Source organism: Rana temporaria, chromosome 6 (genome assembly GCF_905171775.1).
Source record: "Rana temporaria chromosome 6, aRanTem1.1, whole genome shotgun sequence".
In the NCBI taxonomy this organism is placed as follows: Eukaryota; Metazoa; Chordata; class Amphibia; order Anura; family Ranidae; genus Rana; species Rana temporaria.
The window spans coordinates 14,571,664-14,597,631 of record NC_053494.1 but is presented as its reverse complement, the minus strand read 5'-3'; the positions used below and the strand labels follow the sequence as shown (position 1 = coordinate 14,597,631).

General features: G+C 48.1%; 1 protein-coding gene across 3 annotated transcripts; it reads right to left on the bottom strand.

The window, feature by feature from the left end:
- Window positions 1–1,946: 1,946 nt before the first annotated feature.
- Window positions 1,947–23,743, bottom strand: WDR24 (WD repeat domain 24). 3 transcript variants are annotated; one of them, XM_040356299.1, is made up of 10 exons: window positions 23,643–23,743; window positions 19,388–20,075; window positions 16,649–16,826; window positions 13,692–14,364; window positions 10,378–10,493; window positions 8,717–8,832; window positions 6,239–6,343; window positions 5,270–5,607; window positions 3,167–3,351; window positions 1,947–2,204 (listed from the first exon to the last, which is right to left on the bottom strand). In XM_040356299.1, exons 2-10 carry the CDS (start codon window positions 19,866–19,868, stop codon window positions 2,036–2,038), a joined length of 2,361 nt encoding a protein of 786 aa, XP_040212233.1. In that variant the 5' UTR covers window positions 19,869–20,075; window positions 23,643–23,743; the 3' UTR covers window positions 1,947–2,035. The 3 variants fall into 3 exon arrangements, with proteins under 3 accessions (XP_040212233.1, XP_040212231.1, XP_040212232.1); XM_040356297.1 differs by having other exon boundaries at window positions 23,617–23,724; XM_040356298.1 differs by having other exon boundaries at window positions 23,597–23,704.
- Window positions 23,744–25,968: the final 2,225 nt, after the last annotated feature.

Below are 25,968 nucleotides of genomic sequence, written 5' to 3'. Positions count from 1 at the left end.
ACCAAAATATTTTAGTTGTTTTAGTCGACAAAATTAACACCATTACAAGGTAATAACTGGGTTTATAAAAAGGTATATATATATATATATATATATATATATATATATATATATATATATATATATATATATATATATATATATATATATATATATATATATATATATATATATCCCTTTTCCTGACTATTGAGGTGTACATTTGAATGAAAATTTTTGTCTTTGTTCAGCTTTAAATCCTGTTCCCTTCTGGCACTGAGCAATAACAATTCCACTTCCAAATTTTAGATTCTTTAATGTCCAGGAGCACTCTGGTATTAATAAGTTGAATTACACGGGGTGGGGCTTATTCTAGGGGCTCATTAACATAAGCGTACACTCATGTAAAGGGCTGTTTTTTTTGCACCGGTATTCAGTGCATCTGCATGCAGGCAGTCCAATGTAGTGCCAACAGGGTACAGCAGCTGTACGCACACAGCCGCTGCGCCCGATTTTGGGGATGTGTACCCGCATGGCTGCCAAATTAGGAACAGCAGCTGTGTCCATGCAGCCTAGGGTTGCCACCAGTCCAGACAGTTCGGGATTTGAAAGGTGTGCTCGTGGGCCCCACCCCCCATACATGGACAGGAGAGGAGAGAGGGATTGATGTTCTCATGGGCCCCACCCCCACACATGGACAGGAGAGGAGAGAGGGCTTGATGTTCTCATGGGCCCCCACACATTGACAGGAGAGGAGAGAGGGCTTGATGTTCTCATGGGCCCCACCCCCCATACATGGACAGGAGAGGAGAGAGGGATTGACGTTCTCATGGGCCCCACCCCCCATACATGGACAGGAGAGGAGAGAGGGCTTGATGTTCTCATGGGCCGCACCCCCCATACATGGACAGGAGAGGAGAGAGGGATTGACGTTCTCATGGGCCCCACCCCCCATACATGGACAGGAGAGGATAGAGGGCTTGGTGTTCTCATGGGCCCCACCCCCCATACATGGACAGGAGAGGAGAGAGGGATTGACGTTCTCATGGACCCCACCCCCCATACATGGACAGGAGAGGAGAGAGGGCTTGATGTTCTCATGGGCCCCACCCCCCATACATGGACAGGAGAGGAGAGAGGGATTGACGTTCTCATGGGCCCCATACATTGACAGGAGAGGATAGAGGGCTTGGTGTTCTCATGGGCCCCACCCCCCCATACATGGACAGGAGAGGAGAGAGGGCTTTACGTTCTCATGGGCCCCACCCCCCATACATGGACAGAAGAGGAGAGAGGGCTTGATGTTCTCATGGGCCCCACCCCCATACATGGACAGGAGGGGAGAGAGGGCTTGATGTTCTCATGGGCCGCACCCCCCATACATGGACAGGAGAGGAGAGAGAGCTGGATGTGCTCCTCCTCACACCCCTTTCCCTCTGTCTGCCCACCCACACTCCAATCCCCGGCGTTCTATGCCTCAAGAATGGCATGTGTGGGATGGAAGTTTGAAGCTCAGCAACCAGCTGATACATTGTGGATAAAAGGTGTTGATGCCTGAGCCTCCATCCTCAGGTGAGTGAGCTCACCATCTACTGTCGGTGGTCCGGTGTTCGGGTTTGGCTTGAGGAAAAGGTGGCAATGCAGCCGCTGAGTCCCGATAGCAATAAAAGGGACTGCCTGTACATGGATGCACAGAAAACATCTGCAGTCCTCTGGCATACGTATGTGTGCACCCGTGTGAACGAGTCCTAAACCAGTAAAGACATCAAGACCCTTCGTACAGCCTGGGCTTAGGATCCTAAGGGCTCCTGCAGGACATCACCATCATAAAAACTAAAGCAGTACCACAAGCAGCAGCAAGAACTTCAGCACTGTTGTTCCTTTAGGCACGTTTGGCAAGGACAGGTTCACTTTGTAGAAAAAAATAAAAAAAGTGTTGCATGTGGCAAGTTTCCTCACAAGAAGGGGACAGTGGAAATAATTCCTGTGTCGTGGTGTACTCAAACACCAGCCGACACAGTTTCTTTATATCTGTATGCACTCATATATACAATGTTCAGCTGTATTCACAGGGGTGCCCGCACCCGGCGGGGCAGTGGGAGTTCGTTTGCATCCAGTTCATGATGTGCTGGAGATGTCCGCCGTGTCCGCAGCCTTGGCACCAGACAAACAAGCCTTTCACTACGTGGTGGCATACCGCGCACATGCTGGCACACTGGCGACACCTGGTGGGGAGACAGACAAACCATTAAAAGATGTTTGGGAATCAATAAAAAAAAAAAAATCAATACTCATTTAAGTGATGCTGCATCTGTCCCCCGCCGCTCCTAAAGGCCCGTACACACGGTCGGACTTTTTGCCAACAAACTTTAAAATCCACAAGTTTTCAAATTAGTCCAACCGCGTGTACGCTCAATCGGACCAACTTTTTCGGGTTTCATCGGACAAAAAGTTCAGTCTGCAAACGGACAAACTTTTCGGCAACAAAAGTCCGATGGTGCCTAGTCCGACTGTGTGTACAGCAAGCTATCGGACTTTTGTACAAAGTGCAAATACGCATGCTCAGAACCAATGTTAAAATCAACCAACAATAGCAGAAGTTAACCAAAGGGTGGCGGTAAAGAGCAGAAAAACCACGTGATGTTGGGAAAGTTTTAGAAAAGTGTGTATGCTATGGGTGTGACCGGACAAATCACTTCGGACAAAAATCTAAGGGAAAGTTTGTTTGATGTCCGACTGTGTGTACGAGGCTTTAGGCTGAGAACTGAGCAACCAAAGACCACTGATCGCTCAGTTCTCAGCGCTCACTGGAGCACCAGGCTGTGGGAGGGGCAGAAGCAGATGGCTCAGGCTCTCAGCAGCTGACGGTTCAGGTATTTGGGTGAATCCCGATATTAAAGTCGGAATCTCTACAGGAGCATGGACCGGCTCTGTGATGTCAGCTGACAGTGGACTTATCCTGCTGTGGGTTGAACGGGCCACAAGAGTGCAGAACGAACTGCACTCCTGTGATCCATAGGGGGAAAAAAAAAAAAAGAGCTTTGGCCCTACCTTTACTTTAATAATGCATTTTCACCTTAATGCATAGGATGCATTAAGGTGAAAACACGAGGGTTTACAACTCCTTTAAGATAACCTGCTTCTTCTGTACATGGTGTGATGGTCTGCTAATCATTCCATTGCTCACCGGTCACAGATCCAGCCCTTGTTGCTCATGGGCCTCTTGCAGTTGCTGCAGTTGATGTGGAGGGTGGTTGAAGCTTGGTTCAGGCAGTTGATGGCGCTGCAGGTACTCAGCTTGATCACCTGGTTAGACGCGTTCCACAGTTTGAATCGCTGCAATAGGTCAATGTAGGAGGTGAACCAGTGTTCCTATAGGGGGGGAGAGACACATGACCCGTGTTATAAATGTAAGCAACATAAACTAAATCATACACATTCGTACCCAATAAACAAGTATAGAAGGGGATATAGTTGGGAAATTTGTTCGGCAGGATTTTTTAGGTGCTAGTAAATCGACATTTGAAGAACTTTAAACATATAGAATATATTTTATTTAGACATACAAGATAAAATCACAGATGGTTATTGTTGGAGAGCTTATACAACGATCACACTTGTTATACAAAATAGGCGTGTAGAAGGAGGTGTTTTGACGTGAAAGCAGTGACAACTCATAACATTATCCCCGACAAGTTTCGCCACCTTGGGCTTCTTCAGAGGATTGGTTATATACCCCGATACCAATCATTAAATATAAAAAGATACATTTAGAACAGAGAACACAAAAAAAAAAAAAAAAAAACACAGGAGCAATTAGAAATGTTTATTTGCTGCTGTGTTTTTTGTGTTCTCTGTTCTATATGTATCTTTTTATATTTAGTGATTGGTATCGTGGTATATAACAAATACCTTGAGGAAGCCCAAGGAGGCGAAACTTGTCGGGATAATGTTATAAGTTGTCACCGCCTCCACGTCAAAATATCTCCGTCTACACGCCTATTTTGTATAAAAAGTGTGATTGTTGTCTATGCTCTCCAAGAATAACCACATGTGATTTTATCTTGTATGTCTAAATAAAATATATTCTATACTTTTAAAAGTTCTTTAACCACTTGCCCCTTGCCTTATGCAAAAAGACGTCGGCAAAGTGGTTTCAATATCCTGAGTGGACGTCATATGACGTCCTCAGGTTATTGAGCCGCTGCGCGCCCCCGGGGTCGCGCATCACGGCGATTGTTGTTGCAGGGTGTCAGTCTGACAGGAGGGGTTTGTGCTGATCGATTATCAGCACAGCCCCCCCCGAGGATGCCCACACTGGACCACCAGGGATGCCACTAGACCACCAGGTTCTATTTGTGGGAACAAAATGATAAAAATTTAGTTTGGGTACAGTGTAGCATGCCACTAGACCACCAGGGATGCCACCCTAGACAATCACAAATAATGGATGCCAATCAGTGCCCACAATGGATGCCAATCAGTGCCCACAATGGGCATCACTGATTGGCAGGCATTATTGTTTGGCACTGATTGGCATCCATTAGTACGTTGGTGCCACCTATCAGTGCCCATCCGTGCCGCCTATCCATGCCCATCCGTGTCGCCTATCTGTGCCCATCCGTGCTCCCTATCCGCGCCCGCCCGTGCCGCCTATCCGTGCCCGCCCGTGCCGCCTATCCGTGCCGCCTATCCCTGCCTATGTCGCCTATCCGTGCCCGTGTCGCCTATGTGTGCCACATATTAGTGCCCATCATCAGTGCCACCTCATCAGTGCCCAGTGGTCTGGGCGGGAAGGTGTATAAGTGCCCGGTATGGAAGTGGTTAAATGTAAAATTTACTAGCTCCTGAAAAATTCCACCAAACAAATTTTCCTGTCTATATTGTCGTCTACCCAGGGAAGTTGGTGCCTTGATTTGAAATTGTCACCAACCCATATCACTACCCTTGAAGTATAGACGGGGCTTTTCTATGAACATAGAATACATTTTACAGTTACCACCACATCATGCATCTACATATTACAAAATTGTCTAAGGCTGGCCATGCATTATACAATTATCTCGTATAATTTACCAAAACTATGTAATATACTATGTAATACACCTAAACACTAACTTGTATGCATTCAGGCAGGCCCTTGTACTACTAGGTAAATCTAAAGGAAATTGAATAAGAAAATTGTATAATATATGACCAGGTTAAGAATTTATCAAATGGTCAACCTTTTGATGTAAAATTTTGATATAAACATTTGCATAATATAGCATTTCCTGCATTGCTCCATCACCTGCGTCTGTTCATCTATCTCCTTGCGGATCCGGTCCCCAAGCACAATGAGCACAGAGGCCGCCATCTGCACATCGCCCTGCTGGGCGTAGAAGCACAACATGTCGCGGACGGTGGGGCTGAAGAAGTCGCTGGGCAGGCGGTTTTCATAAAGCGCGTGAGAGATAGAAATGAGGGAGAAGGACTCCACCGGAGTGAGGGACACCGTCTCCGCTTCGTTTCCGCTTACGTGGGGAGAGTCGGCTTTGTCCTGTAAGTGGTCCAGGGCGGAGGGGTTGTCGGTGATCTCATGACGAAGCGGGAAGGCCTCCTGGGGAAGAACGTACTCCTGCTCCTCCGCTGTACATGACACAAAACATATTACAGGTTACATTAACTACTACAGACCCGGGCCATAGTAAAAAGACGGCCTCCAGGTGGCTCTATAAATCCGGGAGGCCGTCTTTTTATGGCCTCTGGTCCTCCGGCCACTGGGGGGCGCGTCACCGAGATGCCGATGCGCGTGCCTAGTGGCCGCGATTTCCGCCAGGTACCCGCGATCGGCGGTGACAGCAGGGACGTGGAGCTCTGTGTGTAAACAGTGGTGCTTTACCAGCACATTGAGATTGCAGATGAGGCTGCGCTCGAATAACGCTGTAATAACGCTCGAAAAATGCTTGAATTAACGCTCGAAAAACGCTCGAAAAACGCTCGAAAAACGCTCGAAAAACGCTCGAAAAAGGCCCCAGTGTGAAAGGGGCCTTAGGCTGGCCATACATTATACAATTCTCTCCTATAGGATTTCCTTTAGATTTATCAAAACCATATAATAGAAGGTCAAATCTAGACACTTTCAATTTGTATGCAATCAGGCAGGCCCCTCTACTACACAGTTGAAGGTAAATCTAAAGGAAATTGAATAAGATAATTGTATGGTGAATGGCCAGCTTTGTTCTGTTCACAAACAGGTAAGGTTGCAAATGAGACTTACGGTGGGGATGCTCATGGTCAACCATATAAAGCTCATCCTCGTCTCCCTCCACATCTCCCAGCAGATAGTCGGCAGGAACATCACTGCCCTCCGTCTCTTCATTCTCTGCCAGGAAAGAATAATGAAGAATTAGACTTGTACTGAAAGAAGATATACCTAAACAGTGTATAAAACAGAAAAATAATAAAAAAGCCATTTACATCAATTTAGGTTAGAAATAGAAAATGGCGAGCGAGTCACAGAATAAAGAACATTATAGGTGGCCTGTTTAGAGGTTAAAGAGACCCTGTCATTAGACCTTACTTTTTAAAAGAAAACCTTATTAGCCACTTCCCGACCTCCTCATGTACATTTACGTCGGCAGAATGGCACGGACAGGCAAAATCACGTACCTGTACGTGCCTGCCTAGACGTGGGTGGGGGGTCCGATCGGGACCCCCCCCCCGGTACATGCGGAGGTCGGGTCCGCTCGGGGAGCGATCCGGGACGACGGCGCGGCTATTTGTTTATAGCCGCTCCGTCGCGATCGCTCCCCGGAGCTGAAGAACGGGGAGAGCCGTATGTAAACACGGCTTCCCCGTGCTTCACTGTGGCGGCGCATCGATCGGGTGATCCCCTTTATAGGGGAGACTCGATCGATGACGTCATTCCTACAGCCACACCCCCCTACACTAGTAAACACATACACAGTGATCCCTAAATGTTACAGCGCCCCCTGTGTTTAACTCCCAAACTGCAACTGTCATTTTCACAATAAACAATGCAATTCCTTTTTTTTTTGCTGTGAAAATGACAATGGTCCCAAAAATGTGTCAAAATTGTCCGAAGTGTCCGCCATAATGTCGCAGTCACGAAAAAAAAATCGCTGATCGCCGCCATTACTAGTAAAAAAAATAAAAATGCAAAAAAACTATCCCCTATTTTGTAAACGCTATACATTTTGTGCAAACCAATCGATAAACGCTTATTGCGATTTTTTTTTACCAAAAATAGGTAGAAGAATACGGATCGGCCTAAACTTAGAGGGAAAAAAAAGTTTTTTTATATATTTTTGGGGGATATTTATAGCAAAAATGAAAAAATATATTTTTTTTTTCAAAATTGTCGCTCTATTTTTGTTTATAGCGCAAAAAATAAAAACCGCAGAGGTGATCAAATACCACCAAAAGAAAGCTCTATTTGTGGGGAAAAAAAGGACGCCAATTTTGTTTGGGAGCCACGTCGCACATCCGGGCAATTGTCAGTTAAAGCGACGCAGTGCCGAATCGCAAAAACTGTCTGGGTCCTTTAGCTGCCTTAAGGTTCGGGTCTTAAGTGGTTAAAACCTGTGGTTGCAAGAAGGATAAACGTCATAATCTATGGCCTGCCTAAGCCCGTAACTGGAGAGAAAAGCTTAGAAAGTGTATGAGAGGGTCTGTTGGTGAGGGAAGTGCCACAGTCTGGCTTTGCAAGTTTCCACCACCGCAATAAAACTTGCTGAATATCAAAAAGGAGAAAGAAAAAAAAAAAAAAAAAACGCACAACAGCAGAAGTGCATCGTGTTTGCAATCACGAAAAAAAGTAATTTGAAAAGATTGAGCAAGTTTGTTGCTGATACTAATAGTATGGGGACTGAGATTTTATTGATGCAGTATTATAGGGGTTAGCCATAACTTGCACAAAAGACAGGTACCGTATTTGCCGGCGTATAAGACGACCCCCTATTTTTCCAGGAAAATTTTTGGTTTTGGGATATACTCGCCGTATAAGACTATCCTCTTCCTACTAGTCTGTCTGGAAGCTAAGGGGTAGCCAGAACAACCGCTGACAGAAACAGGCATTTTTCAAATCTCACTGTGCCGTTCCATTCCATGCCCCACTGTGCCGTTCCATTCCATGCCCCCACTGTGCCGTGCCCTTCCATGCCCCCACTGTGCCGTCACATGCCCCCACTGTGCCATCACATGCCCCCACTGTGCCGGCCAAGACGATTTCCCTACCTTATTTTTTTTGCTGCGGGCATCCATGATTCAAAAGCCGCGCCTCCTCCTCAGACTGTTCTGTGATAGGCGGAACAATAATTTTCCCAGCGGAGCCTCTGTTAAGTGTCCCGCCTATCACGAACGTCCTCTCGTCCGAGGATGAGAAGGCATCCATGATAGGCGAAACACTGAAAAGAGGCCCTGCTGGGAAAATGAGTGTTCCGCCTATCACGGAACAGTCTGAGGAGGAGGCGCGGCTTTTAAATCATGGATGCCCGCAGCCTGAAACATGGATGGCCGCAGCCTGAAACATGGATGGCCGCAGCCTGAAACATGGATGGCCGCAGCCTGACGGAGATAGATCCGGCGTATAAGACGACCCCCGACTTTGGATGCATTTTTTTGCATCCAAAAGCTTGTCTTATACGCCGGAAAATACGGTATTCATTACAGCAAACTACAATAACAAGGTGGGATATCTCCCAAAGAAATTCCTATATAGTTCCTCTCTCCTTACCGTCATTATTAATGGCTGACGAGTCCATGAGAACACTGTCCGCTCGGCTGTCCCCCTTGCTGTGCTCCAGTCTGGCTTCACTGCCCATCCCAGAGGGCATTTCCTTTATACTGAAGCTGAGGGGAAAGAGTGCCAGTTACAGATTGGAAGCCAAGAAATAGAAGTCACACAATGCATACATAAAACTCTCATATAAGCTTTATTATGTCATTCAAAGAATAGTTTTCAACGTTTTTTTTTTTTTTTTTTGAATTGGCACCTTCCACCCCTGTGTGTTTGCCAGAGAAGACAGGTGGCAGCGGTGCCAGGATTGCACTAGAGTCGCGAGAACAGGGTCGGAGGGGCCCTTCCATGCCATGTAGAAGTGATTGGGAGGCTGTATAGCCGCTTGGATCACTTCCATATTAAAGGCCATTGCTGGCCAAACATTTCATACTGGGATCATGGCTCTTGGTTTAACAGCTTCAACTTGAGGATTTACAGTTATGTCCTAAGAGTGTGAAGTGGTTGAAATACCGGCTAGTGATCCTGCCATAAAGGCCCTCCCTGTACAGACACCTCTTGTTATAGGCTACCAAAGTTCTGTCCCTGACTCCCGACTGTGAGAACTTTTACAAGCTAAATGTCATTTGGTAATGGTTTAACCAGTTCAGCTCCCACGCCTGTACACCCCTTTAGGACCAGAACAACTTTGTCATTGCAAAAATATTTTTTTTTGTTTAGCTTTTGAGAGTAGGGGAAGAAGTAGTTAATTAGAGCTGTATAGGGTAAACGAAGGGTTAAGAGGTTAAAGCAGAACTTTACTTCACATTAATTACGCTATAATAATTTGTGTGTGCTCTAAACTGCCTCCAGCATCGATCCTGCTCACAGGAGGTTGCCATTTGGCTGAAACCCAGAACCACTGAGCAGCAGTAAATCTTCCAGGTGTCAGCTTCTACATTTTCATCGGTGCCACAAAAGAAAGAGCAACTGAGCATGTGCGGAAAAGGGTGAAACAGTGTGCCTTAACATGTTTCGCTCTCGATGTGAAGCTCCTGAAGAAGCTCATTGAGAGCGAAACATAATGAGCGATTTCAATGCAGGCCTCTCACGCTCATGGGTTGAGCGTTTTGTATCTATAATGGATGGTTTTTATATCAGTCTTACTTTCTATTCTATTTTGTAACTTTTTTACTACCTGTTGGTTGTATTATCAGCACATTTATTGACACCATCTAAAGTCCCAGGGTATAGTAACCCCAGTCCTATCCTTAATTTAAAATTTTACCTGCGGTGATTGTGGATGGATGCACACAAAGCTCTCTCTATACAGCCGTCAATCCCAGCTACAGCAATCAGATTTTTGTCTCTCAGATTCAAAACATGGCTAACAGCCTAACAATGCTACTTTGTATCTCTCCATCTCCTGTCTGAACAGTGTTTATAAACACTTCAAGACAGTTTTTTGCAAGCAGACGCTTCTACGGTTGCTCCATTTACACAGAGGCTCCAGGCCATCATTTTGACAGACAGGAAGAGCAAGTGTGTGGGGGGGGGGTGAGCAGGAGTAAGGCATAATCACAGGATGTACTCTTCATGCCCATGTGTACTTCACTAAAGTTTTTTTGGGGGTGTGTAGCAAACTCAGTGCCCACAACTGGTTAATCCTACAAGCTCACCTGTTGAGGAGTGGCAAGGCGTTTCCACTTTTGCTTAAGCTGTGGTTCAGATTGGCGGGTGGCACGGTGCCCTGGCTGCAGTAGATGATTCTGAGCATTGTCCAAGTCTGAGCAACCTAGAAGAACAGGAAACAGAAATGATGAGGACTTCCTAGTCCCACAGACAGAGATACAATCACCTCAAAAGCCCAAAGCAGTCCAACCCAGACATCAACAGAAAACTGAATATGGGAAGCCATTGTATATTTTAGCGAGAACAGTCTATTTTTTTTATATTTACCTTGATGTCGTTTTTTTTTTTTTTTACCGTATATACTCGAGTATAAGCAGAGTTTTTCAGTTCCATTTTTTTGTGCTGAAAATGCCCCCCTTATACTCGAGTCACCTTTTTGCGCCTGATCTCACGGAATTTGGGGACCCGGTACCAGCCGGCCGTAGGTGCCCTGGACCCAGAACTTGACACACATGTGGGCCCACTCTTCCTCTACAAGTGTGCCTAGTTTGTTGTCCGGGAGATCTACGGCCGGAGAGAGCACAGATTTTTCAAAACCGGGCACCCCTTCCATAGACTCTGATGTTAAATGGTAATTTCTCAGGTGAATTTGGGGACCCGGGACTGGTCGGCGTAGGTGTCCTGGACCCAGAACTTGGCACACATGTAGCCCCTTCTCCTCTACAAGTGTGCAACGTTTGTTGTCTGGGGAACCTACGACTGTGGGGAGCACCGATTTTTCCAAATGCAGGCACCCCTTCCATAGATGGGCATGGGCACAGTGAGGCATGCAGATGGACACTCTAAGCCAGGGGTTGACAAATTTGCTTGGAATCTAGGAGCCAGGTAAAAAAGTTAGGAGCCAGAAAACACGCCCCGTCCCGACGAGCTTGCGCGCAGAAGCGAACACATACGTGAGCAGCGCCCGCATATGTAAACGGTGTTCAAACCACACGTGAGGTATCGCCGCGATTGGTAGAGCGAGAGCAATAATTCTAGCCCTAGACCTCCTCTGTAACTCAAAACATGCAACCTGTAGAATTTTTTTTAAACGTCGCCTATGAAGATTTTAAAGGGTAAAAGTTTGTCGGCATTCCACGAGCGGACGTAATTTTGAAGCGTGACATGTTGGGTATGAATTTACTCGGCGTAACATTATCTTTCATAATATAAAAAAAAAGGGGGATAACTTTACTGTTGTCTTATTTTTTAATTTAAAAAAGTGTAATTTTTTCACAAAAAAAGTGCGCTTGTAAGACCGCTGCGCAAATACGGCGTGACAGAAAGTATTGCAATGATTGCCATTTAATTCTCTAGGGTGTTAGGATAAAAAAATATATATAATGTTTGGGGGTTCTAATTAGAGGGAAGAAGATGGCAGTGAAAATAGTGAAAAACAACATTAGAATTGCTCTTTAACCACTTGGGATCCACCTGCCGTCAATTGACGGCTACAGTGCGGATCCCAATCTCCAAACTGCCGTCAATTGACGTCCGCCCCTTAGGGCGGTCCCCGCGCGCGCTCCAGAGCGCGCTGCGGGGAAAATCTGTGTTGGCCGTGTCCCTCGGACACAGCCAATTACAGAGCGCCGCGAACGGCCAATCAGAGTGTCTGTTTGCGATGCGATCTGTGCGGCCAATGAGAGATGATCTCATATGTAAACATATGAGATCATCTCTTATTGCCGTTTTACACAGAGGCAGCGGTGCTGTCTCTGGAGAGGAGACCGATCTGTGTCTCTTGTACATAGAGACATAGATCGGTCACCCCCCCCAGTCACCCCCCCCCCCTCCACCTACAGTTAGAACACAATGCAGGGAATACATTTAACCCCTTCCTCACCCCCTAGTGTTAACCCCTTCAATGCCAGTCACATTTATACTGTAATTAGTGCATATTTATAGCACTGATCGCAGTATAAATGTGAATGGCGCCAAAAATGTGTCCGATGTGTCCGCCACAACGTCGCAGTCCCATTAAAAATCGCAGATCGCCGCCATTTCTAGTAAAAAAAAAATAATTAAAAAGTAATAATTCTGTCCCCTATTTTGTAAGCGCTATAACTTTTGCGCAAACCAGTCGCTTATTGCGATTTTTTTTTTTTTTTTACCAAAAATATGTAGAAGAATACGTATCGGCCTAAACTGAGAAAAAAAAATGTTTTCTTTTTTTTTTAAATTGGGATATTTATTATAGCAAGAAGTAAAAAATATTGTATTTTTTTCAAAATTGTCTCACTTTTTTGTTTATAGCGCAAAAAATAAAAACCGCACAGGCGATCAAATACCACCAAAAGAAAGCTCTATTTGTGGGGAGAAAAGGACGTCAATTTTGTTTGGGAGCCACGTCGCACGATCGCGCAATTGTTAGTTAAAGCGATGCAGTGCGGAAAGCTGAAATTTCACCTGGGCAGGAGGGGGGTATATGTGCCCAGTAAGCAAGTGGTTAACTTGTAATGCTTAACTTGTAATACCAACGGCCACCACCCCCTTCCAATTCAAGTCGCCAGGACCCTATTTCTAGTCGCCATGGCGACCTGGCGCCCGGGATTTGTCGAGCCCTGCTCTAAGCTTATACGAGTCAATGCGTTTTCCCAATTTTTTTGTGGTAAATTTAGGTGCCTCGGCTTATACTCGAGTATATACACGGTACATCAATTTAAGCCTAGGTTCACGATGTGCGATGCGGGAACCAGAATGATTCCAGCGCCAGTTCCGGCATCGCATCTCTGCCCCAGGTAGTTCACACTGCCCTCTGTGAACCGCTGCGGGCGTCGTTACATTGTTAATGACACCCCCAGATTGGTTTACAGATCGCAGTGCAAACTCGCACAGGAATCAGATTGCATAGGTGAGAACACCCATGAGATACGATTCCAGTGCAGGAGAGAGAAAAAAAAAAGGGTCCAATCCATTTTATTTGTAATCAAGCAGGAAATGGTTAGAATCGTTGTTTGCTGGGGGGGGGGGGGGGGTATTGCCTAACTTCCTGTGAGATATCTCTGCAAGGGAAACAATTTCTTGAGGAAGAAACTCCTTTATGAGATCAACAGATAGAAATAAGTATGGAATGGTAAATCTTCTCCAGTGTATTCAGGTAAAAAAAAAAAAAAAAAAAAATTGCCTGGAGCTCCAAAGGGAATCTTTCACCCCAAATTGGACAAATCTCCTTTGCCTGTCATCCCAATTCCCCTTTCTAAAAAACGAATGACAACACGTAAAGTTGCATTTATCTAATAAAGTACCAATTTTGATTGGCTCCTCCCATACCAAGCCTTCATTTTTAGGCACTGGTGATGTAGTCAGTGCCCTTAAAGCTCACCTGCCACCTGTTGAGTTCTCTGGCCACCTTGGCGTTGTGGTCGCACAGTTCGGATAGCGGCCGCCCGGCCAAAGCGTAACGTTCGGCTGTGGCTACAAACCAGCCCATGTCGCCTCCGCCTGCCTCGAAAACACTTAACCCGCTGGATATGTTCTCAAACTGCTCCATGGGGTCCGGCTTCCTCAGGAAGAAGATGGGGTGTCGTCGGTCGTACGGCTTCCTATTAGAGTCATTGGACGATGATGACGAAGATATGAGGCTCTCCTTGGCCGCAAAGGCCAGGTCTCCGAATAGGCCGTAGCAGAGGCCTTCAGGATTAGCCCGGTCTATGGGCCTCTTGGCGTCTCTGAAGATGTGTTGGTACAAAGTGCTGTCTTTAGAGCCCGAGAGCAGGAAGTAAGGGTCGTGGCAGTGTCTCCAAACAATTCCCGTTGTCACGTCCTTGTGCTCCTCAAAGGTGGCAAACGGGATGAAGGGTCGCCTAACGTCCCACACATATATGTTATGGTCCACCATCATGGAGCATGTCCCTATATGATACTTCCTCTCGGGCCGCCATTTTACCCGTGCCACGGAAGCAATGGTTTGAACACAGTAGATCTCCTTGGCTCGGTTAGTGTTCATGTCCCACACTTTTACCATTTTGTCACGTCCACCAGTTGCCAACCAACCTCTGCAAGGAAATCAAAGTAACCATGTTACAATTTTTGTTTTAAATATGAATATATATCATATAAAATAAATGTGTTTCTCATGTACATGGATAACACCACTGCATGGACATGGGCCACACAGCCCACCACTGTACATCTTTCACTTCTCTACTGACTGTCAATGTAGCACTGTATATCACACCCATGCCTGACCCCCATTGACCGCCACCATACAATACTCCACTGACTGCCGCCGCCACCGAACCCATACAATACTCCACTGACCACCATCTCTGCCACCGAACCCATACAATACTCCACTGACCACCACCGCTGCCACCGAACCCATACAATACTCCACTGACTGCCATCACCAAACCCATACAATACTCCACTGGCCACCACCGTACCCATACACTACTCCACTGACTGCTGTTACCTAACCTATACAAAACTCCACTGACCACCACCGCTGCCACCCCACCCATACACTACTAAACTGACCGCCGCCACCAAACCCATACAGTACTCCACCGATCGCCGCCACCGCACCCATACAATACTCCACTGACCACCACCGCTGCCACCGAACCCATACAATACTCCACTGACCACCACCGCTGCCATACAATACTCCACTGACCACCACCGCTGCCACCGAACCCATACAATACTCCACTGACCACCACCGCTGCCACCGCCACCATACAATACTCCACTGACTGCCGCCACCGAACCCATACAATACTCCACTGACCACCACCGCTGCCACCGCCACCATACAATACTCCACTGACCACCGTACCCATACACTACTCCACTGACTGCTGTTACCTAACCTATACAAAACTCCACTGACCACCACCGCTGCCACCCCACCCATACACTACTAAACTGACCGCCGCCACCAAACCCATACAGTACTCCACCGATCGCCGCCACCGCACCCATACAATACTCCACTGACCACCACCGCTGCCACCGAACCCATACAATACTCCACTGACCACCACCGCTGCCACCGCCACCATACAATACTCCACTGACTGCCGCCACCGAACCCATACAATACTCCACTGACCACCACTGCTGCCACCGCCACCATACAATACTCCACTGACCACCGCCACCACCGTACCCATACACTACTCCACTGACTGCTGTTACCTAACCTATACAAAACTCCACTGACCACCACCGCTGCCACCCCACCCATACACTACTAAACTGACCGCCGCCACCAAACCCATACAGTACTCCACCGATCGCCGCCACCGCACCCATACAATACTCCACTGACCACCACCGCTGCCACCGAACCCATACAATACTCCACTGACCACCACCGCTGCCATACAATACTCCACTGACCACCACCGCTGCCACCGAACCCATACAATACTCCACTGACCACCACCGCTGCCACTGCCACCATACAATACTCCACTGACTGCCGCCACCGAACCCATACAATACTCCACTGACCACCACCGCTGCCACCTAACCCATACAATACTCCACTGACCGCCACCCCACCCATACACTACTAAACTGACCGCTGCCAAGAAACCCATACACTACTAAACTGACCGCCACCGAACCCATACAGTACTCCACCAATCGCCACCGCACCCATACAATACTCCACTGACCGCTGCCACCACACCCATACACTACTCCACTGACCGCCGCCACTGCACCCATACACTACTCCACCGACCGCCGCACCCATACACTACTCCACCGACCGCCGCACCCATACACTACTCCACCGACCGCCGCACCCATACACTACTCCACCGACCGCCGCACCCATACACTACTCAACCGACCGCCGCACCCATACACTACTCCACCGACCGCCGCACCCATACACTACTCCACCGACCGCCGCACCCATACACTACTCCACCGACCGCCGCACCCATACACTACTCCACCGACCGCCGCACCCATACACTACTCCACCGACCGCCGCACCCATACACTACTCCACCGACCGCCGCACCCATACACTACTCCACCGACCGCCGCACCCATACACTACTCCACCGACCGCCGCACCCATACACTACTCCACCGACCGCCGCACCCATACACTACTCCACCGACCGCCGCACCCATACACTACTCCACTGACTGACTGACTGCCGCCACCCATAAAATACTCCACTGACCGCCGCCACCCAACCGCTCCAGTTTTAGTTAATCTCTCCCAGAGTTCACAGGCACTGCTTCATTCGCGCCCCCCGCACCAACACACTTCACCTAAACAGTAGAGCGGCCTCCCATAAGGGTACTTGCCTGTCCTCAGGATGCCAGTCACAGCAGAAGACAGGTCCATTATGAGCAGTAAACATGCGCTCGTAGCGATCAGGCCTGCGAATGTCCCACAGCTGAACATTTCCGTTTTCAAAGGTGGCCGCAAAAGTGAAATAATCCCGGATGCTGAACTGTACATCTCTCACGCTCTCAGATTGACCTGTAACAAGATTATCTGGTCAGCCATGATGTACTGCACTCATCCTTAAAGTGGATGTTAAGCCATCACATGACCGTCCAGCTCTCTCCTTTCCTCTCCAGATGCAGTGGGAGGGGCCAAGATTCCACTGCCGACGTCAGTCGGGAGGGGAGGAGGAGACAGCCTGCCAGTCATGTGATCACGCATCACCGATCTGAAATGGCAGACGCACACAGCCACACTATTCCATCTTAGTTACAAGATCAATAGGGCCTCTTCACCCATCAAGTTCTGTAATAGCCCTTAGCCTGTGATGGTTTGGATGCCTATATCCAGGATTGTACATCTCCTCTACAGTGACTGTGAATATATACCACAGTCAAACATCTAGGCTATTGGCCCCTCTTCAGTGGGACTACTTTGTCCTCTGTGGATCACTGAGGACATAGAGAGGAGTTTGCACAGTCAGTAGCCAGCTGGAAGTTTTGGCTGCTTAATGACCAGGCCATTTTTTCCCGATTCGGCACTGCGTCACTTTAACCGACAATTGTGCGGTCGTGCAACGTTATACCCAAACAAAATCGATGTCTTTTCCCCACAAATAGAGATTTATTTTGGTGGTATTTGATCACCTCTGCAGTTTTTATTTTTTGCGCTATAAACAAACAAAAAAAGTGCAGCAATTTTGCAAAAAAAAAAAATATTCTTTATTTTGTGCTATAATAAATATCCCCAAAATGTTTTTAAAAAGCAAAATGTATTCCTCAGTTTAGGCCGATATGTATTCTCCTGCATATTTTCTTGGGGAAAAAAATAAAAAATAAAAATCGCAATAAGCGCATATCGATTGGTTTTCGCAAGTTATAACGTCTACAAATGGCATTTTTATAACGTTTTTATCATTATTTTTTTACTAGTAATGGCGGTGATGTGTGATTTTTAGCGGTACTGCGACATTGCGGCGGGCAGATCGGACACTTGACACGTTATTAGGACCACCAACATTTATACAGCGATCAGTGCTATAAAAATTAACCGATTACTGTGTAAATGTCACTGGCAGGGAAGGTATAAACACTAGGGGGCGATCAAGGGGTTAAATGCGTGTTCCCTCGTTGTGTTCTAACTGTGAGGGGATAGGACTGATTGGCGGAGGAGACATATCGTTGTAGGAACAAACAATATGTCTCCTTTCCCCTGACAGAACAGGGATTTGTGCGTTTACATACACACACACACAAATCCCTGTTCCCGCTCTCGTGCACGTGAACACGCCTGCCGGCGTGTTCACGTGCACGAGAGCGGGAACAGGGATTCGTGTGTGTGTGTAAACGCACAAATCCCTGTTCTGTCAGGGGAGAGGAGACATATCATTGGGTTCCCTGCCGTGCAGCGGGCGCACCTGCTATCGCCCAGACGTACCCATACGGCGATTCGCGGGAACAAACAACTTTTCTGCCGTATATTGGCAAGTGGTTAACTACTAGCCGACCAGCCACCGTCATTATACGGCGGCAGGTCGGCTCTCCTGGGCGAGAGCCCGTAGCTATACGTCCGCTCTTCGAGCGGCCACTAGGGGTGCGCGCGCGCCCCCCCCGCTCGCCCCAGACTCCCGTGCATGTGCCCGGCGGGCTCGATCGCCGCCGGGCACCCGCGATTGCTCATTACAGAGCGGGGAATGGGAGCTGTGTGTGTAAACACACAGCTCCCGGTCCTGTCAGCGGGGGAAATGCTGATCTTCTGTTCATACAATGTATGAACAGAGGATCAGTGTTTCCCCTAGTGAGGCCACCCCCCCCCCCACAGTTAGAACACACAGAGGGAACATACTTAACCCCTTCCCCGCCCCCTAGTGTTAACCCCTTCACTGACAGTGGCATTTTTATAGTAATCCAATGCATTTTTATAGAACTGATCGCTATAAAAATGCCAATGTTCCCAAAAATTTTTCAAAAATGTCCGAAGTGTCCACCATAATGTCGCAGTACCGAAAAAAAAAAAATCGCTGATCGCCGCCATTACTAGTAAAAAAAATATATTAATAAAAATGCCATAAAAATACCCCCTATTTTGTAAACGCTATAACTTTTGCGCAAACCAATCAATAAAACGCTTATTGCGATTTTTTTTTTACGAAAAATATGTAGAAGAATACGTATCGGCCTAAACTGAGGAAAAAAAATGTTTTTTTATATATTTTTGGGGGATATTTTACAGCAAAAAGTAAATAATATTATTTTTTTTCAAAATTGTCGCTCTATTTTTGTTTATAGCGCAAAAAATAAAAACCGCAGAGGTGATCAAATACCACCAAAAGAAAGCTCTATTTGTGGGAAAAAAAGGACGCCAATTTTGTTTGGGAGCCACGTCGCACGACCGCGCAATTGTCAGTTAAAGCGGCGCAGTCCCGAATCGCAAAAAGTGCTCTGGTCTTTGGGCAGCAATATGGTCCGGGGGTTAAAAAACAAAAAAGGTAAGGGGATGAGTTTGGAACAACAGCCCGTTACTAGATTGTCCTCAGGCTTACCAAAGACATACCAAATAATTCCATCTATATAGCCTAAGATATACCAGAGCCGTACCTGAGAAGGTGCTGACAGAGTCCTTCTTACGGAGGTCGAAGCATTTCATGTATCCATCTTGGGATCCACTGAGCAGCATGTAGACCTCCGTTGGGTGGAAGCAGACTTTATTCACCGTCCTTTTATGTTCTGTAAACAGTTGGTCCTGCTTGTTCCTAGAGGGCTTTCCCAGGTTCCACGTTACCACCACACCATTGGTGGCCGCCGTGGCCAATAGATTCTCGTCCATCTGGTGCCACACCACGTCCGCGCAGCTAAAATTCAGGGAAGGCTTCCGGCCAACCCGCAGGTTCAACTTCTCCGCAAAGTGGTCCTCTTCCATGGAATAGATTTTGAAGATGTTGCGGCCGGCCACGACCACTTGCGCAGCGTCCCGGCAGACGCTTATGGCGTTTGCCGGGGCATCGAGGTGGCAGAACATGGTGCGGCCTGTCAGGGTGTTGCCGCCCAGGGCCGTGGTGACTCGCGCCATTTTCTCCATGGCGGGCACCCGGCCGCTGGCCCCCTTCCAGACTCCGGTAAGGGTCTCCACAAGAGCGGTTGTTTTGGGCGATGCAGGGGGGAAAAGTGTGTGAAGATTCACATATCTAAGAGGGAGGGGCGGGTGCCGGGTCCGAAAGGTCTTAACCCATGAAACGCTTCTTCAATGGACCGCCCTTGAGATTTCACACCGCTTCACCAGTCACGCCTAGGAGATACAAAGACAAGAATTAGAGAAACAATTAAACCTCGTTGCTACGGCAACAAATGTTCTGTTTTCACACACATGCACACTGCGAGCTTGCAAATTCTGAAAAGTGAACCTGTCCTCAGATAAAAAAAAAAAAATTTACGTGAAAGTATAACTATAAGTAAACTTTTTTATTTTTGTGGAGTGGAATCAGAGCACCGGTCGGGTTTTTATTGCCATCTGTGCCCCAGTTAAAGCGGAGTTCCACCAAAAAATTTGCAAAAACTTCTGCTCATTTGTCTCCTCCCCCCCCCTCCGGTGGCACCTTTCGGGGGGGGGGGGGGGGGAGAGGGGATACCCATCTTTGACAGGTATCCTGTACCCACTTCCGGGATCCACAGCCACGGCTGATGACATCACCATTTGGCTCCCTTCCCCCATCGCCAGTAGAAGAGAAGAGCGGAGCCTCGCGCATGCGCAATAGGGTTCCCGGCATGAAGCCGTAATGCTACACCGCCGGGTCCCCTTACCTGCAATGGCAGCTGCAGCACACCGACAGCTGACGGAAACATCAGCTGCGGTGCCAACATCGCTGGATTCCAAGAAAGGCAAGTGTCCGATTATTAATAGTCAACAGCTGAAGTATGTGTAACTGCTGGGCAGCGGTGGGCAGACCTCCGCTTTAAAGCGGAGGTCCGCCCGCGGCTGGTTGTCCTCTGGGAGTGGAGCTTTGCGGTTTCACTGCCCGTTTCCTACTGCGCATGTGCATTTTGCGCAGCTCTTTATGAATGGGCGCCCCATTCCCCAGAGGACAACCAGCCGCTTTAAAGCGGTGGTGCAGCCGCAATTTTTAATTTTTTAAGTCAGGAGCTACAAACACTGTAGCTGCTGACTTTTAATAAGGACACTTACCTGTCCTAGACGCCCGTGATGTCGGCCACCCCCCTGAGGCCGATCACTCGATCCGCCATCCTCACTAAGGGAAACAGGCTGTGGAGCTTTGCGGCTTCACTGCCCGTTTCCTACTGCACATGTGCGATTTGCGCAGCTCTTTATGAATGGGCGCCCCATTCCCCAGAGGACAACCAGCCACGGGCTAGGAAGAGGCACATTAAGAAGATCGCCTAGCAACCGCCTTTTCTGGTAAGTAAAACATTTTTTTTTCCTAACATTTTTATGTAATTTTTTTTTATTTTTAGGGTGGACCTCCGCTTTACGGTGATTCATCCTATCAGGGTTATTTAATTTACTAAAACCGGAGAGTACAAAATCTGGTGCAGCTCTGCATAGAAACCAATCCGCTTCCAGGTTTTATTGCCAAAGCTTAATTGAATAAGCTAGAGTTAAAAGCCGATTGGCTGCCATGCACCAGATTCAGAAAACCGATCAGTGTAGATGTCTCTTCTTCACAATGGCCGGTTACCGTCTCTCTCCTCTCTGCTGTGACAGTGGGAGGAAAGGAATGCCGATAACCAGCAAGTGTGTGTTTACATCATGATTAGCTGTGATTGGACAGAGCTGATTACATGACCCACTGTGATTGGATCTTTACCTCGATCTGTGATCGACTGGGTCCAAAATACACAACCGATCACAGAGCGAACTTGGCGAGTGTCGCAGCGGGCGTGGTTCTGGGAGGACTTCAAAAGACGCCCTCCCTGACCTGAACAGCCACGCTGTAGCCATCATTCCACTATAGTGCGTTCGCCAGGGGAAGGGGGGGGTAGAACCTCACCCCCCCCCCTTGAAAAATGCCACCCAAGGCAAAACGCCTTGTTTGCCTTGTGGCAGATATGGTAGGTACTGTGAACATCTTCTGACATTGTGCCGTTCAGAAGAGATTTGCTGCAGATGTTACTTGTGCATTCAGGATACAGCAAATGTGACATCCATGTCGAGGGTGCAATCGTGATGTCATTACGGGCCGCCCATTCACACAGCGGTTAACACCGACACGTCACGTCCCACCATTCACCGACACGTCATGTCCCACCATTCACCGACACGTCACGTCCCACCATTCACCGACACGTCTCACCATTCATCCCACCATTCGTGGCACTTCACACCATTCACCGGCTCGTCACACCATTCACCGTCACGTCACACCATTTATCCCACCATTCATCGGCATGTCACACCATTCACCGACACGTCACGTCCCACCATTAGACACGTCACGTCCCACCATTCACCGACACGTCACGTCCCACCATTCACCGACACGTCTCACCATTCATCCCACCATTCGTGGCACTTCACACCATTCACCGGCACTTCACACCATTCACCCCACCATTCACCGTCACGTCACACCATTCATCAGCAGGTCACACCATTTATCCCACCATTCATCGGCATGTCACACCATTCACCGACACGTCACGTCCCACCATTAGACACGTCACGTCCCACCATTCACCGACACGTCACGTCCCACCATTAGACACGTCACGTCCCACCATTCACCGACACGTCACGTCCCACCATTCACCGACACGTCTCACCATTCATCCCACCATTCGTGGCACTTCACACCATTCACCGGCACTTCACACCATTCACCCCACCATTCACCGTCACGTCACACCATTCATCAGCAGGTCACACCATTTATCCCACCATTCATCGGCATGTCACACCATTCACCGGCACGTCACACCATTCATCGGCACGTCACACCATTCATCCCACCATTCACCGACACGTTACACCATTTATCCCACCATTCACCGGCATGTCACACCATTCATCCCACCATTCACCGGCAAGTTACATCAGTCACCGGTACGTCACACCATTCATCCCACCATTCACCGGCACGTCACACCATTCACCGGCACGTCACACCATTCATCCCACCATTCACCGGCAAGTTACATCAGTCACCGGTACGTTACACCATTCATCCCACCATTCACCGGCACGTCACACCATTCACCGGCACGTCACACCATTCATCCCACCATTCACCGGCAAGTTACATCAGTCACCGGTACGTTACACCATTCATCCCACCATTCACCGGTACGTTACACCATTCATGCCACCATTCACCGGCACGTCACACCATTCACCGGCAGGGGGGGCAGCAATTTGTTTTTAACATTAACTTACTTCTGCAATTTAAAGGCTCACTGATCTTCTCTTATTAAAAAAAAGGTCTCGCTGATCAAAACATTCGCCGCACTTCTGCCCCGGCCAACAGTCACATTGGCACACTGTGACAGGATGGAGAGGTCAGGTCATCGGTGTGCACCCAGATAAACTCTCCCCCATGTAACATCATTCACATCACTTCATAGAACTGGAATGAAGGGCTCAGGGGAACCCCCTTCTCTGGAAACACCTGACCCAGGAAGCCCCACCCCAGTCCCAGCAGGCTCTTGTAGTACCCCCAGACTGACCAACTACAACCAGGACCCACCCTGCACCCTCTCCCAACAACATTCTTCAGCCAGGACCCTCCATACACCGCACAGGAGGGGGAGGAACACCACCCTGCACACTCTCCCAACAACATTTTCCAGCCGTCTCACCGACAACCCGCATAACTCACAGCCTGTTGAGGCTCTCCTTCCTCACCGGAAACAGCTCTTCTTCCATGTGTTCCGTCACTCTATAGTGTCCGCCCGCCGCGAGAGACCGTGCACAAGAGTTCCGGAACAGCGGAGTTCCGCCCGGTCATGTGACCTCCAACTGTATGAGTCACTCCATAACAACAACTACTGGAAGGAGCGTGTCATCTGTGTGTACAGGGGCTGGGGTGTGACATACAGAAATGTATAGACAAGGACAGTGTGTACAGGGGCTGGGGTGGGTGTGTATATATATATATATATATAAAATATACATGCATACACTATATTACCAAAAGTATTGGGAAGCCTGTCTTTAATGGCAACCCAGTCTTAGGGGCAGATCCTCAAAGAAATTACGCCGGCGTATCTCTTGATACGCCGGCGTAATTTCAAATTTCCTGCGTCGTATCTTTGTTTTGGTATCCACCAAACAAGATACGACGGCATCTGGGTTAGATCCGACAGGCGTGCCCCTTAGTACGCCGTCGGATCTAAGATGCAATTTTCCGGCGGCCGCTGAGTGGCGTTCACGTCGTAATCCGCGTCAAGTATGCAAATTCACTTTTTCCGACGATCCACGAACGTACGAGCGGCCGTCGCATTCTTTTACGTTGTTTCCGTTCAGCTTTTTCCGGCGTATAGTTAAAGCTGCTATCTGGTGGCATACTCAATGTATAGCTGTCGTTCCCGCATATCATTTTGAAAATTTTACGTCGTTTGCATAAGTCGTCCGTGAATGGGGCTGGACACCATTTGTGTTCACGACGAAAACAATGACGTCCTTGCGACGTCATTTGGAGCAATGCACCCTGGGAGTTTTGACGGACGGGGCATGCGCAGTTTGTTCGGCGCAGGGGACCCACTTCATTTAATTGAAACACACCCCCTACCTGCCGCATTTGAATTCCGCGCCCTTACGCCGCGAGAAATACACGCCGCCCCCGAAGCCTGCATCATTGGATTTGATTGACAGCAGCGGGAGCCAATGGCTGTGCTGCTTTCAATCCATCCAATCAAAGCTGAGGCTCCATGAAAAGGACGGCGAGGACGCGCCCACGGAAATTCGAGGCTCAGGTAAGTAAAACAGGGGGGGAGGGGGCGGACACTGCAAGGTGTTTTTTCACCTTAATGCATAGGAAAAAGGTGAGAGAACACGAAGGTTTACAACCCCTTTAAGGTAAGGTGACCAGATTTTTAACCACTTCAGCCCCGGACCATTTTGCTGGCCAAAGACCAGAGCACTTTTTGCGATTCGGCACTGCGTCGCTTTAACTGACAATTGCGCGGTCGTGCGACGTGGCTCACAAACAAAACTGGCGTCCTTTTTTTCCCACAAATAGAGCTTTCTTTTGGTGGTATTTGATCACCTCTGCGGTTTTTATTTTTTGCGCTATAAACAAAAATACAAAAAGGGTGACCATTTTGAAAAAAAAGCAATATTTTTTCCTTTTTGCTATAATAAATATCCCCCAAAAATATATAAAAAAAAGTTTTTTTTCCTCAGTTTAGGCCGATACGTATTTTTCTACATATTGTTGGTAAAAATAAAATCGCAATAAGCGTTTATTGATTGGTTTGTGCAAAAGTTATAGCGTTTACAAAATAGGGGATAGTTTTATGGCATTTTTATTATAATTGTTTTTTTTACTAGTAATGGCGGAGATCTGCGATTTTTATCGTGACTGCGACATTATGGCGGACACTTCGGACACTCTTGACAAATTTTGGGACCATCGTCGTTTATACAGCGATCAGTGCTATAAAAATGCACTGATTACTGTGAAAATGACACTGGCAGTGAAGGGGTTAACCAGTAGGGGGGCCCTGAAGGGGTTAAGTGTGTCCTAGGGATGTGTTCTAACTGTCGGGGGGATGGGCTACGTGTGACAGGACACTGATCACCGCTTCTGATTACAGGGAGCTGTGATCACTGTCCTGTCACTAGGCAGAACAGGGAAATGCCTTGTTTACATCACATCAACGTCGTTCTTCCTCTCCCTGAGACGATCGTGGGTATGCCCACGGACATCGAGTCCACGGGACCCGCGGTCACACTTACGGAGCTTGCGGCGGGTGCGCTTGCTGCCGGCGGCACGCGCCAGCCAACAATGCTGCATCTTAACTACTTGCAGACCAGCCGCCACAGTTCTACGGCGGCAGGTCGGCTCCCCTGCGCAAGACCCCGTAGCTCTACGTCGGCTCGCGAATCGGCCCCTAGGGGGCGCGTGCGCCCCCCGCTCGTCCCACACAGCTCCCGGTCCTGTCAGGGGGAGAAATGCCTGACCGTCTGTTCATACATTGTATGAACAGTGATCAGTGATTTCCCCTAG